The sequence below is a fragment of the Delphinapterus leucas genome, chromosome 8, assembly GCF_059928025.1.
Source record: "Delphinapterus leucas isolate spDelLeu-1000000601 "Yukka" chromosome 8, BTC_Dleu_Yukka2, whole genome shotgun sequence".
NCBI classification, from domain to species: domain Eukaryota; kingdom Metazoa; phylum Chordata; class Mammalia; order Artiodactyla; family Monodontidae; genus Delphinapterus; species Delphinapterus leucas.
This window is the reverse complement of record NC_143136.1, coordinates 15,684,527-15,696,737: the sequence shown is the minus strand read 5'-3', so window position 1 is coordinate 15,696,737 and position 12,211 is coordinate 15,684,527. Positions and strand designations below refer to the sequence as shown.

Sequence of the window (12,211 nt, the reverse complement as noted above, 5' to 3'; positions counted from 1 at the left end):
CAAATTTGGGCTGAGTATTAAAAAAAAAAAACCTAATAAACTTTCTAACATTTCCAGATGTCTAAAAATGGGCTAGGGGTTTCCCTGGTGGCGCAGTGGTTAAGAATCTGCCTGCCAGTGTAGGGGACATGGGTTCGAGCCCCGGTCCGGGAGGATCCCAAGTGCTGCGGAGCACCTAAGCCCGTGTGCCACAACTACTGAGCCTGCGCTCTAGAGCCCGTGAGCCACAACTACTGAGCCCGTGTGCCTAGAGCCCGTGCTCCGCAACAAGAGAAACCACCGCGATGAGAAGCCCACGCACCACAACGAAGAGCAGCCCCCGCTCACAGCAAGTAGAGAAAGCCCACGTGCAGCACGGGTAATAAATAAATAACGTAAATCTGTTAAAAAAAAAATAAAACAAAAATGGGCTAGGATGCCTCGTGGTAATGCGTGTCATATCACTGGAGTCTCGGCAGAGGCTAGGAAACCTTTAACTAAGCAACTGTATAGGGGGCATTTAAACATCAGCTGAGGGGCTGGATTAAATCACCTTGAAGTTTCATTCCAACCGTGAGAGTTTGAGCTTCTAAGAAAAACAGGGCTTATAACAAATACAGATGGCCTGGTCCCATCTGGACCTAACGAATCAGGATATTCAAGGGAAAGGCCTGGTAAACATTACATTCTGAAGGCAGAGTCCAGGTGACTGTTATCGTCAGAAGAGGGTGGGAACTACTGTTTCAAGTCAGTGCCTTTCAAACCTCAACGTGCCTACAATCAACTGGGGAATTTGTTAAACCACATATTCTGATTCAATAGGTCTTGGGTAGAGGCTGAAATTCTGCAGTTCTAACAAGCTCCCAGGTGTTACAGATGATGCTGGCCCATGGACCACACTTTGAGTAGCAAAGGTTTTAAGTCACTTTCCTAATTCAGTCTCATCATAAAAATCATAAGAGGTGCCTATTAAAAACAGAAATACATATCGGACAGGTTTGGGAAACACACTGTAAGGGCTTATCCCTGACCCTAAAATATAAACATCTGATTGTCATGCAGAGAAGCACCTGGGTCAACCCCCAAATTTTAACCACATTAACCAAATGCCTAATTATCATCCTTTCACCAGCACCCATCACTCATCCGAAGGCCTCACAGTTGCAGAGTCTAGCCCATCAGCCTGAGGCGCTTACTCTTTTGCGACTGACTAGATAATGAATAAGTAATCAAAACCAAAAATAATTATTTTTGATAGCTTTACTGTTTCACCTCTTTTTCACTTCATATGTTCATCATTTTCATGTATTACATGAAGAGCTGGAAGAGGACTTAAAAATATTCTTCATTATAAATTAGGAGACTGAAACTAGAAAAGTCAATTAACTTGCCCACAGCCAACATAAGATCTTCAGTTTTCCAGTTAGGAGGCCCCATTCCCAGCCTCCTCAGAATTCTTAAGAAAACAGCATATAGTTGTGCCCCCTCTACTTTTCTCCCAGCCTTTAACAAACCCAACGAACTATCTACTCCAGTTGGATTACTAAAGAACTCACGTGAACCCATTAAAAAGTTTTTCAAGATGCCATAAAATCATTAACCACTCCAGCTTTAAAATACGCTCCCAAAATGAAAGGCTGTGACTCAATATTCAGGCAAATTTTCAAACGGCTCCAATCATCCCCTCTATGCAGACCTAAAGCTGTGTACCTGTCCAACGAGTTTTTTTCTAGAAACTTAAAAAGGGTTGCTGATAATGAGAGGCAAAGAAAAAAGAAACCCAACTTAGCCAGGTATTTAATGAACATATTCCCTTACCTTTCTTTGAAGACCTGAAGTCCTCGAACCAATCCTTCCAGACATAGGAGATCATATCTATTGGCAGGGACATCAATTTTGTAGAGAACAACATCAGAGGCCCCCTGTGCCTTTTCATTACCTTGCTCCTTACTTATAATTTCCTTCTCAGATGTCTAAAACAAACCCAAAAGTTAAAATAAATAAATCCAAATTCTTTTGAAAAAGTAGCCCTATAAAGTAGTAACTGCATTATTCATGTTCTTTCCAGAGCAGCAGAAATCTATCTAAAGCAAGGAGTGGGCCAAATCATGCCTGCCGCCTATTTTTGTAAATAAAGTGTTACTGAAACACAGCCAAGCCTATTCATTTACATTTTACCTACTGTTATTTACAAACTGCAACAGCTGAATTGTGACAGAGACTATACAGCCTTCGAAAGCTTGCTATCTGGCAGGAAAAGTTTGCCCATCCTTGATCTAAAAAGAAAATGAAAACACCGAAAAGAACACAGGGCAATAACAACAAAAGTGTCAATGAGACAAAGTAAAGAGAATTCACCAAATAAAAGCTATGTTGGGAATTGCCTGGAGGTCCAGTGGTTAGAACTTTGCGCTTTCACTGCCGAGGGCCTGGGTTCGATCCCTGGTCGGGAAACTAAGATCCCACAAGCCACAGCTCGCGGCCAAACAAAAAAAAGAAAAAAAAAGATTAAAAGATATGCAACTTTTTATAAGATAATGACTCTAAAAAGCTAAATCCTATGGGCACCCAAGCCTACAAGCAACAGGAGAATGAGAGTAATACTATAAAAACAAGCAAAAACATTTGAAGAGGGGACCCTCCCTGGTGGTCCAGTGGCTAAGACTCCATGCTCCCAATGCAGGGGGCCATGGTTCGATCCCTGCGCATGGAACTAGATCCCTCATGTCACAACTAAAGATTCCACGTGCCGCAACTAAGACCATCAGCACAGCCAAATAAATAAATGAATATTAAAAAAAAAACATTTGAAGAGATCATCAGAAGCTTGGTGTAAATTAGAAGGGATTATAGGTATGATGGGAAGCAATCTAATGACAGCAAAAGGTACAGAGCAGCAAGAATGAAAGCAAACGAGGAAAAAGAGAGAAAAATACCACTAGAATAATTTTTAATGCAGTGGCAAAAAGCTTAGACTATCTCAATAACCACACTACAGATTTTCTTAAAAACAACCATTGCCAAGAAGTTAAATTCTGTTCTCTATGTTTACTCCAGCAGGGAACTGTATGTATACTGAAGAAATTTTTAATCAAAATGCTTAAAAGCCATATTCCAACTGTTAATGTTACCCACTAATTATCTGGAATCCCCACTTAACTGGAACTCCTGCTATTTTTACCACCAATAACCTGCTAAAATAACTGATGAATTCCTATCAAAATAAGTGATGATTTTTGTTTTACATGATGCTCTCCCTCTCCCACTGCCAAAATATAAGCAGTTCAAGTTATTGCCCAAAGAATTATAGTCTACACTTGCACAGCATGCAGAAGAATTCACTTCCTGTCAATAAGCACTACGTGCCCGAGCCACACCTGAGGAGTCACAGAGTCCATATGATGCTGGGACTGCGCAGGGCTCACGGCGCTCATTGACTATGGGCTCCAAGGAACACCTCCACTGGCCATCTCAAACTCAGGAGGCAAATTTTTTAAATTAGGGAAAATTTAAAAATAAAAAAAGAAGAGGACGAAGAGGAGGAAGAGGAGGGAGCAGGAAAGGAGAAAAGAAATGGGGGGATGGGGGAGGATATGAGAAGAGGCAGGAGGAGAAATCAGAATTTAAACAGAGTTCAATTAAAGGGGTCAATAAAACTGCTAACATTTTAGTGAAGAAAGATAAGTCACCTCATGCGGGTGCTGGATTTCAGGGGGGACCCATATAAAGAAGGGAAGAAAATGTGGTAACTTGAGAAAAGAGGGCATCCAAACAAAAAAATGGCCTAATTCCTTTACAAAAAAGACGCAGCTGCCTAAGCCTTGTTCCATTTTCAGTATCTCAGTTCATACAAAGATCATATGTGGGGCTTCCCTGGTGGCGCAGTGGTTGAGGGTCTGCCTGCCGATGCAGGGGACACGGGTTCGTGCCCCGGTCCGGGAAGATCCCACGTGCCACGGAGCGCCTGGGCCCATGAGCCATGGCCGCTGAGCCTGCGCATCCGGAGCCTGTGCTCCACAACGGGAGAGGCCACGACAGTAAGAGGCCCGCGTACAGCAAAAAAAAAAAAAAAAAAAAAAAAAAAAAGATCATATGTGAAGACTGGGTTTGTCAATGCTAACAAAAATGTTATGGCAATCAATGACCACAGAAATTTCAGAGCCAGAGGCATCTATAGGGATCATACAATGCAAACCTCTTATTTCACAGATGAAAAGGAGGCCCAGAGAGGCAATGTAATTGTCCATGGTTCCACAGCTAGTAAGTGTGGGAGTTCGAACTATTACTCCATTTTTCTGATATCCAGTACAATGCTCTTAGATATCACAAAGCCTCAAGCATAATTTTGAGTTCTAATAAAATTAATAACAATTTAATATAAACTACAGAGTTCTCAGCTGACTTCTTAAGCATATGGATGCTCATTAATATAAAAAAACTTTCTGCAACATTAGTTAAGAAGCAACAGGAAAAACAAGGCAGAACAATATAGGTTTTTGTCAGTCTGAGGTTTTTTTAAACCTTATTGTGTTATAAAACACGGAACAGATCAAGAAGGCTTGGGGTAAAAAATAATACTAATTACCAGAGACATATTAAATTATCTTTTTAGTTACAAGTACAGTGTCTCTAGTACATTATCATTATTAATATATTTGGTAAATAAAGCTATTTTTTCAACATTTTAATCATTATATAATCAAAAGACCAGGAAAATGTTTCAAAATCATTTTTACAAGCAATTCTTCAAAAAGTAGATCATTTTACAAGATCAATGTATAGAGTAATAAATGAAGAATGAATTAACGCTGGTTAGATAGGCATGGAGGAAGGTGGGGTGGGACACAGAGGAAGTGAAGGAGGGGGAGCCAGAGGCCAAGGAGACAGCAACTCCGGCTGAAGCAAAGTTTCCACTGCTCGTGGACCCCTTCCATCCGGTTATCTGCAAATGGCACCTCACTGCCCGGGAGACTGCTTCTATTCTGGGGTTACCTGAGAGGGTCTATCCACCTCCACAGCACTAGCCTGATGACTTGAGGGTACTGTATCAGAATAAGGCATGAACCCCTTTTGAGATTTTACACAAAGTAACACTCTTAGAACCAGAGCTTAGCCCCTTAACACAGAAAGCACCACGGCCCACATATGTTCCATTTGGTCTAACCGTAAGGTAACAAAGATAAAATATAATGAACTTATACACAGAATGTTAGAGAAATAAATATCCAATACATACAATTTCATCAAGTTCCAGACCAAATTCAAAACATAGTTCATCAAATTCTTCGTCAGCTAGGAAAAAAAAAAAAAGAGATTGCTAATTTTAATCTGTTCAGTACAAATGAAAATAGCATAGAAACTGCATTTTTTAAATCATCTTATACCAAGCACACTAAACATCAGGCATCAGATATCTCCATTTAAAAACAAAAAGAGCTTGACCAAAGAACATTTTTTAAGAAAACCAAAACTATTTTAAAAAGGGCTGATTCATCTAATATCAGCTACAGAATTAGGTTACCTGCACTAGGGAGTTTACACTTACTTGGAAGAAAAAAACTTGCTAAGCAGGGATCCAATGTAAAGTAGGCTCCAAATCACAGATCCAACATAAAGGAATAATGTCATATAAATCCTATCATTTAAAATTCTCTGAGGTGGCCTGACAGTTGGCTTTGGAGCCAGATCCATCCAAGTTCGAATTCTGACTGTTCCACTTACCAGTTGAGAGCTTGGCACTTCATGTAAACTTTCTGATTCCTATGCCTCATCCATAAAGTAGCATTTTACAGCCACTTATTTGTAGCATGCAACTGTTGGAAAGACTTAAATGAGTTCATGCAGATAATGGGTCTGGCATAGTGCCCTGAAACATAGTAGGTCTGCAACAATTAATAGTTCTCTTTCTTACTTTTAAGTTATATCCTACTTTGCTTTGCCACCTGATACAGCATTGTCAGGGTTTCCTTGTTACCAAAAACTGAACACAAACCATCATTACTAGTATATTCTAGTAAGAAGCTGATCTTAAGATTCCTGTTCCTGACATTGAACTTCAATTTAACAAACATTTATTGAGCACCTACTATGTGTCGGCACTGTACTAGGTGCCAGGGCTACAGAGATAAATAAAACACAATTCTTGCCCTAACTACGCCCTACTCTAGTAAACCAGATGTGTAAATACAGTTATGGTAAGTGCAAGGTACCCAGTTGGCACAAATGAAGCAATCAACTCCACTGACAGTCAGTGAAGGCTTCACAGAAAGGATGAATTTATTAGGCAGGGACTGTGGGGAATGAGACAACCGCATGGCAAATTTGGGACGTTCCATATGAATGAAGCGTGAGGTTCATGTCAGGAAGATATGATGAAAAAAGGAGAAAGAAGTCAGCTCAAGATGCCAAGGGATTTGCCCTCTGTCCTGCCTGAGGCAACGGGGAGTTACACTAAAGGATTTTCAGCTGGATGATAGCATGATTAGACCTGCATTTTAAAGAATGGTGGTGGACAAACTGGAGCAGAGAATCTACTGCCACAGACAAGCGAGACAGTGAGGACTTGGTTAAAGCAGCCAGCAGTGAGTCTGAGGGAGAAGGAAGAATGTGTGAAACGTCAGGGGCAGAATCTGTAAGGCTCAAGGACTGACTGGGAGGTGGGGACAGTGAGTGAGCAGGAGACGTGTGCAATGGCTCCCAGGTCCCCGGTGCAGGTGAATGGGTATCATTAGGGCAGGAAATAACAGAGGCCCCCATGACCCCTGCCTCCTGCTACTCACACCGTTCACGTCTCAAACAACCACAAGAGTGAGCTGGGAAGCAAACTCCAGCCCAACCAAGCCTTGAGATGACTGCAGGCCCAGCTGACACGACAGCTTGACTGCAACCTGGAGGAAGACCCAGAGCCAGATCACCCAGCTATGCCACTCCTCCCTCAATTCCTCTCTCAGAAACTGTGTGAAATGATAAAGGCTTGTTGTTTTACCCTCCTAAGTACTGGAGTAATTTGGTATGTAGCAACAGATAACTAACACAGACTTCAGTCCCTGGACGTAGAGAGCTGCCATAACAAAACACGGGAAAACATGGGGAAGGCTTTGGAATCAGGAGGAGGTGGGCTTTGAGAGTGTAAATGAAAACCTAAAGCGCCTTGACAAAGCTGTTAACAGAAGCCTCAGTCTCTGATAAGGATGCAGGTGAGGATATGAAGGAAAGTGAGGAAGTGTTACTGGAAACTGACAGAAGGGGTATCCTTTTTATGTAGAGGCAAAGTTTAGCAACACTGTTGCCTACAGTTATGGGGACTGGGGAAAAGGTACCTACTCAACCAGGTGACTTAACTAACCTTTCCAACCAGTGCTGAAAGTGTCGCCTGGTTTAGACTGTGAGAGAAGAGATAAACTAAAGGAAAGACTATTAAACAAAACGGAGCCAGGACCTAATGGTTTTAAGAATCCTCAGCCTCCCCAGATGTAAAAAAAAAAAAAAAAAAATGCTAAGAAATGGTTCCAAAGAACCTAGGGGGAGGACAGGAATAAAGAGGCAGATGTAGGTAATAGACTTGAGGATATGGTGGGGGGGGAAGGGTAAGCTGGGACAAAGTGAGAGAATGGCATGGACATATATACACTACCAAATGTAAAACAGATAGCTAGTGGGAAGCAGCCGCATAGCACAGGGAGATCAGCTCGGTGCTTTGTGACCACCTAGAGGTGTGGGATAGGGAGGGTGGAGGGAGACGCAAGAGGGAGGAGATATGGGGATACATGTATACGTATAGCTGATTCACTTTGTTATACAGCAGAAACCAACACACCAATAATTGTAAAGCAATTATACTCCAATAAAGGTGTTAAAAAAATGACTTCTGATCAAAGAGCAAACCCAGAGCATTTCCAGGGAAACGTGGTCGAAAGATGAATCAAGGACATGATTGTAAAATCTTAAGACGCAGTAAAATCAAAGGCACTGTTCATTCAGACAAAAGGCGCTACATATAAAGAAAATAAGGGTGTGCCTCACAAATTTATTCAGTCACACAGCTGAGCTTAAATAAGAGCCCTGTATCAGCGAAGCCCAAGGTACAAAACAGCTTATTTCAGAGATCTGTGGGCGGTGTGTCTTTTGACTAACGAAGTGGAAACCAGCAAAACTGACCAAAGACCCAGAAAGTTTAACAACAACAACAAAAAAAACATATGCAGAAACATGGCAAGCTGGAGCTGAAAGGGACAGAGACGGAACAAAATGAAGGCTTTGAGCCCCCAAAATTCTATCGGTGGGAAGTAGACCAAGAAAACTAATGAGCTGTAAAGCACGTGCTTTCTTTCACCAAAAAATAAAATAATGAGGCTCACCCAGAGAGTGGAACCAAGAGCCTAGAAATTAGGGCAGAACCATGGCCAGTGATCCCAGGCCTGGAGATCTAACCAAGAACATGCAACACCTGCCAGCTCAGCTTCAGCACTGCCATAGACTAATAACTCCTTCGTGTCTCCCATCTTCCCCATTCGAAGGAGAATGTCCTATGCCTGTGCCACCACTGTATGTTAGGTGCACGTGGGGCAGATAACCTGTCTCTTTAGTCTCTCAGGCCAAGAGTAATTCTACTCAATCAGCTCTACTTAAGGAAGTACACCCGAAGAGCCCCATCCACAACTGGACCCGATTTAGCTGATGAGACTCTGGTTTCTGAGCTGCTTCTGTAATGGGATGACACTTCCGGGGGCCTTGGGAGGGCATGTATGTGGCATGTGGGAGGAACATGAATCACTGGGGGCCAGGGGGCAGACTGCAGTAGTCAGTCCCCAAGATGGCCTCCAAGAACACCTGCCTCCTGGTGTTCACACCTTTGTAGTCTCCGCCCACACGGTGCCAGAGTTGGTCTGTGTGACCTAGAGAATATGGCAAGGGATGGTGTATCCCTTACGAGGTTTAGTAAAAACTGTGGCTTCTATCTTGAGCACTCTCAACTACCTGCTCTCTTGGACCTCTCACTCTGGGACAAACAAGCCGCCATGTTGCAAGCAGTCCTATGGAGAGGTCCAGGTGGGAGGCACTGAAATCTCTGACCAAAAATCAGCAAGGAACTCAAGTCTGCCAACAAGCACTTGAGTGAACCTGGAATTGGACTCTCCAGTCCCAGTTAGGCCTTGAGATGACTAGAGTCCTGACACTTTTACTACAACCAGGTGAGAGGCAGAACCACCCAGCTAAGCCACTTCCCAATCCTTGAGCCTCAGAAACATGTAACAAATGGCTGTTGTTTTAAGCTGCTAAATTTGGGGGTAATTAATTATGCAGTGATAGATAACTAAATGGTTACGTAACAAACCGAGCAGAATCATTAAAATACACTGAATCCTCTACTGAGTCCTAATTATCATACAATTTGTTTTATTCCTTTCAGCTGTATTTCATGCACTTAATCAACAATGAAATCGTGATCAATGATTCCCTCTAACAAAATGACACACCTAAGTGACTACATCTTCAAGGTTCATGATATACACAGGTGGCTCTGGCCGCATTGCCAGCAATTACACCAAGGCAGAACAGGGCCAGAATTGAAGAACAGTGAAAACAAACCAGTTAACAAAAAAACGAGTGGCAAGAGGAAACATCTAAGCAGAAAGCCGATAAAAAAGGTAGACTAAGGAGACAAAACTGCCCCAGAGGAGCAAAATGAACAGAACCAAAGCAGCCTGAAAAATATCCTTTGCTTATCTTTGATAAGCAAATAAGTGGTGAAAGGCAATGACTGATGACACAATGGAATTTAGGACAGACAAAAAGAAAGCCCTAGAGAGACTGAAAGCAAAAGAGGGAATGGGGATAGAAAAGAGTGAATGAGACATTACCTGAAAACAAGGAAAAAAGAGGAAGACAGAAAAGGGGGGAGGGGGTAAGAAACAAGGCGGATCCACACCGCTTGCAAATGAGATGCTTTGCCAAACATGTTTTTCCAACTTTGACCTCAACCTAATTTACATTTAAAAGATTTCAAGAAAGAACATGCGAAATATAAACTAATGATAAGCATTATTTCTGACCCATCTGATGTACACCTCAACATCAATCTTCCTGAAATTTTAATGAGTCAGTAGTCCACAGGTAATTATGGATAATCAAGCTTACCTGATCTCTCTCAATATGGAAAAGAAGGGGAAGAGGCATCTAGAGAATATATTAAAACATCAGATGACAGTAAACAGGTTATAAATCATCATTTTTTAAAACCTGACTTATTTCTTACTTTCCCAGATATGGATACACAGGTGGGAACTGATCACAGATGTACTGAACAAATTTTTGCTACACACCATCTTGTGTAATTCAGGTATATCATACACAATTAGTGAGAAGATGGTTTAGAAGGATGGATAAGAAATATAAAAAAGCATAGTATGAAATAAAAAGTATAGGGAATCAGAGCCCTGTTTAGAGGACAAGAGTATTACCTCTATTTTCAGGGACTTAGGGCAGAACCCTAGGGAGAATAACACTTTAAGAATACAACTGACCCTTGAACAACGCAGGGATCAGGGGTTCCCAGCCCTCCACCAAGTCCATAATCTCTGTAACTTACAGTTGGCCCTCCTGGGTTCCACACGGGAGGATTCAATATGCAGTAGCTTAGTATTTACTGTTGAAAATAATTCCTTCTATAAATGGACCCACCCAGTTCAAACCTGGATTGTTCAAGGGTCAACTGCACATAGTATCTAAAAATGCACCTTAAGAAACGTTTCAAAAAGCTAATTTTATTTTCACAGTAATATCTTACTGTAGGAAGCAGTATCTGTTAAACCGACTAGGCCTTTGTTATATTGAGCCCTAAAACCAAAAACAGCTCTCACAAACCAATTATCACTGCTGCCACACAAGCTGATGATATGAGACATGGCAAATGTCACTTCAACTGCTACATGTATAGGGTAACTGATAATCGTACTTAATATTTCTCCCTTTTTCTTTTAATGGTAGTGTTTTTAAAACTGAAGAGATGAAGCGTAGCCTGAAGACTAAGCCCACCAAGTAAAGACTCCTTGTCACTCTGGGCTCAGCCCACGTTACCACCCTATCTAATGCTGTTCTTAGCACAATATCTTTTTTGTTTCCCTGCTAGCACTTAACATTATCCGAAATCATCTTAGTAATTTGCTGGTTTTATTATCTGCCTGCTTCATCAGAATGTGAACGTGGACCTTATGTACCCTGTGCACCGCTGTGTTCCCAAAGTACTTAGAACAGTGCCTGGCACATAACAGGCGCTCAGTAAACGTAAATAAAAGTAAAACTAGGAAAGAAGGCCGCCCCCCCCCCCCCACACACACACCCTGTTGCTCACAAATGGAGTTCCCACAGCGCTCTTCTTATTGCACTTAATGAACTACACTCGGGAGGCAACCCGGAGCTTCATTCCTATTCTATCCCCTGGCATCAGACACGCAGCAGGCGCTCGATATCGCTGAATGAAATGACACAGTGAGCCCAGCACGTGCCGGTGATGCAACGGCACCCGCGGAGACACGGGTGTCCAGAGGCTACATCGGCCCAGCAGGGCCGCCAGGGACTCTATGCCCTCTCTATCCAGAACTCGAACGCCCAAGGCCAAAACCTGCGGGGCAGTACGAACGTTGCCACGATGCCTTTTTGCAGGCGGTCCCAGCCTCTGAGGAGAGGCGCAGAGCCCAGGCTGTGGGACGTGTACTCACTGTAGGTCCGGCCCAGAGCTCGGAAGAGCAAATCGCGCTTCAGGCTGACAGTCGGCATGGCGAGCCCGGCCCACTGCGCCTGCGCGGCGAGCTGGCCTCGGCGCGGCGAGCTGGCCGGGGCTTGGCGACCGAGGTGTGTAGGACCCGGCCCCTTTCGTCGGGCTGTCTTGAATAGCGCCAGTCTTCTTCCAAAAGCTCCGCCTCTCTTTTCTCATCTGAAAGCAGGTAAATTGCCACCACTAACCTCAGTAAACCTAGTTTCGTTGGGTGAATAAATTATAGGCTGAAAAGGGAGACGGGATCGGATAAAATGGGCTAGGATTTGATGGGCAATAAAATGAACAGCCCGCGAAAGCCCTCACGCCTCCAACACACTACGGACGGAGGACGCCAAGCTGCGGGGCGGGGCGAAGGGAGAGTGCGTATGGGGACGGGACCTCGTGGTGGAGAATCAATCCACCTGGGAGGGGGTGAGCCTGTGAGTAGGCGGGGTCTGAGGCGGCCTGGAGAGAAGG

The 12,211-nt window shown here is 43.1% G+C and overlaps 1 protein-coding gene across 8 annotated transcripts in view; it reads right to left on the bottom strand.

Annotated features, from left to right (window-relative positions):
- FARSB (phenylalanyl-tRNA synthetase subunit beta) overlaps positions 1-11,803 on the bottom strand; it is a 67,697-nt gene extending 55,894 nt beyond the window's left edge. For 5 of the 8 annotated variants that reach the window (XR_016394019.1, XM_089916320.1, XM_022567796.3 and 2 more), the window contains exons 1-3: positions 11,697-11,803; positions 5,216-5,271; positions 1,798-1,952 (exon numbers count right to left, since the gene is read on the bottom strand). Coding sequence is in view for 5 of the 8 variants with exons in the window: in XM_089916320.1 (XP_089772446.1) it covers positions 1,798-1,952; positions 5,216-5,271; positions 11,697-11,754 (269 nt within the window). In the remaining 3 variants the exon portion in view is untranslated. Of the gene's footprint in view, positions 1-1,797; positions 1,953-2,337; positions 5,272-11,696 lie in introns of those variants that run through there. The other 3 variants (XM_089916316.1, XM_089916317.1, XM_089916319.1) reach the window with 3 other exon arrangements.
- Between the last annotated feature and the right edge of the window lie 408 nt (positions 11,804-12,211).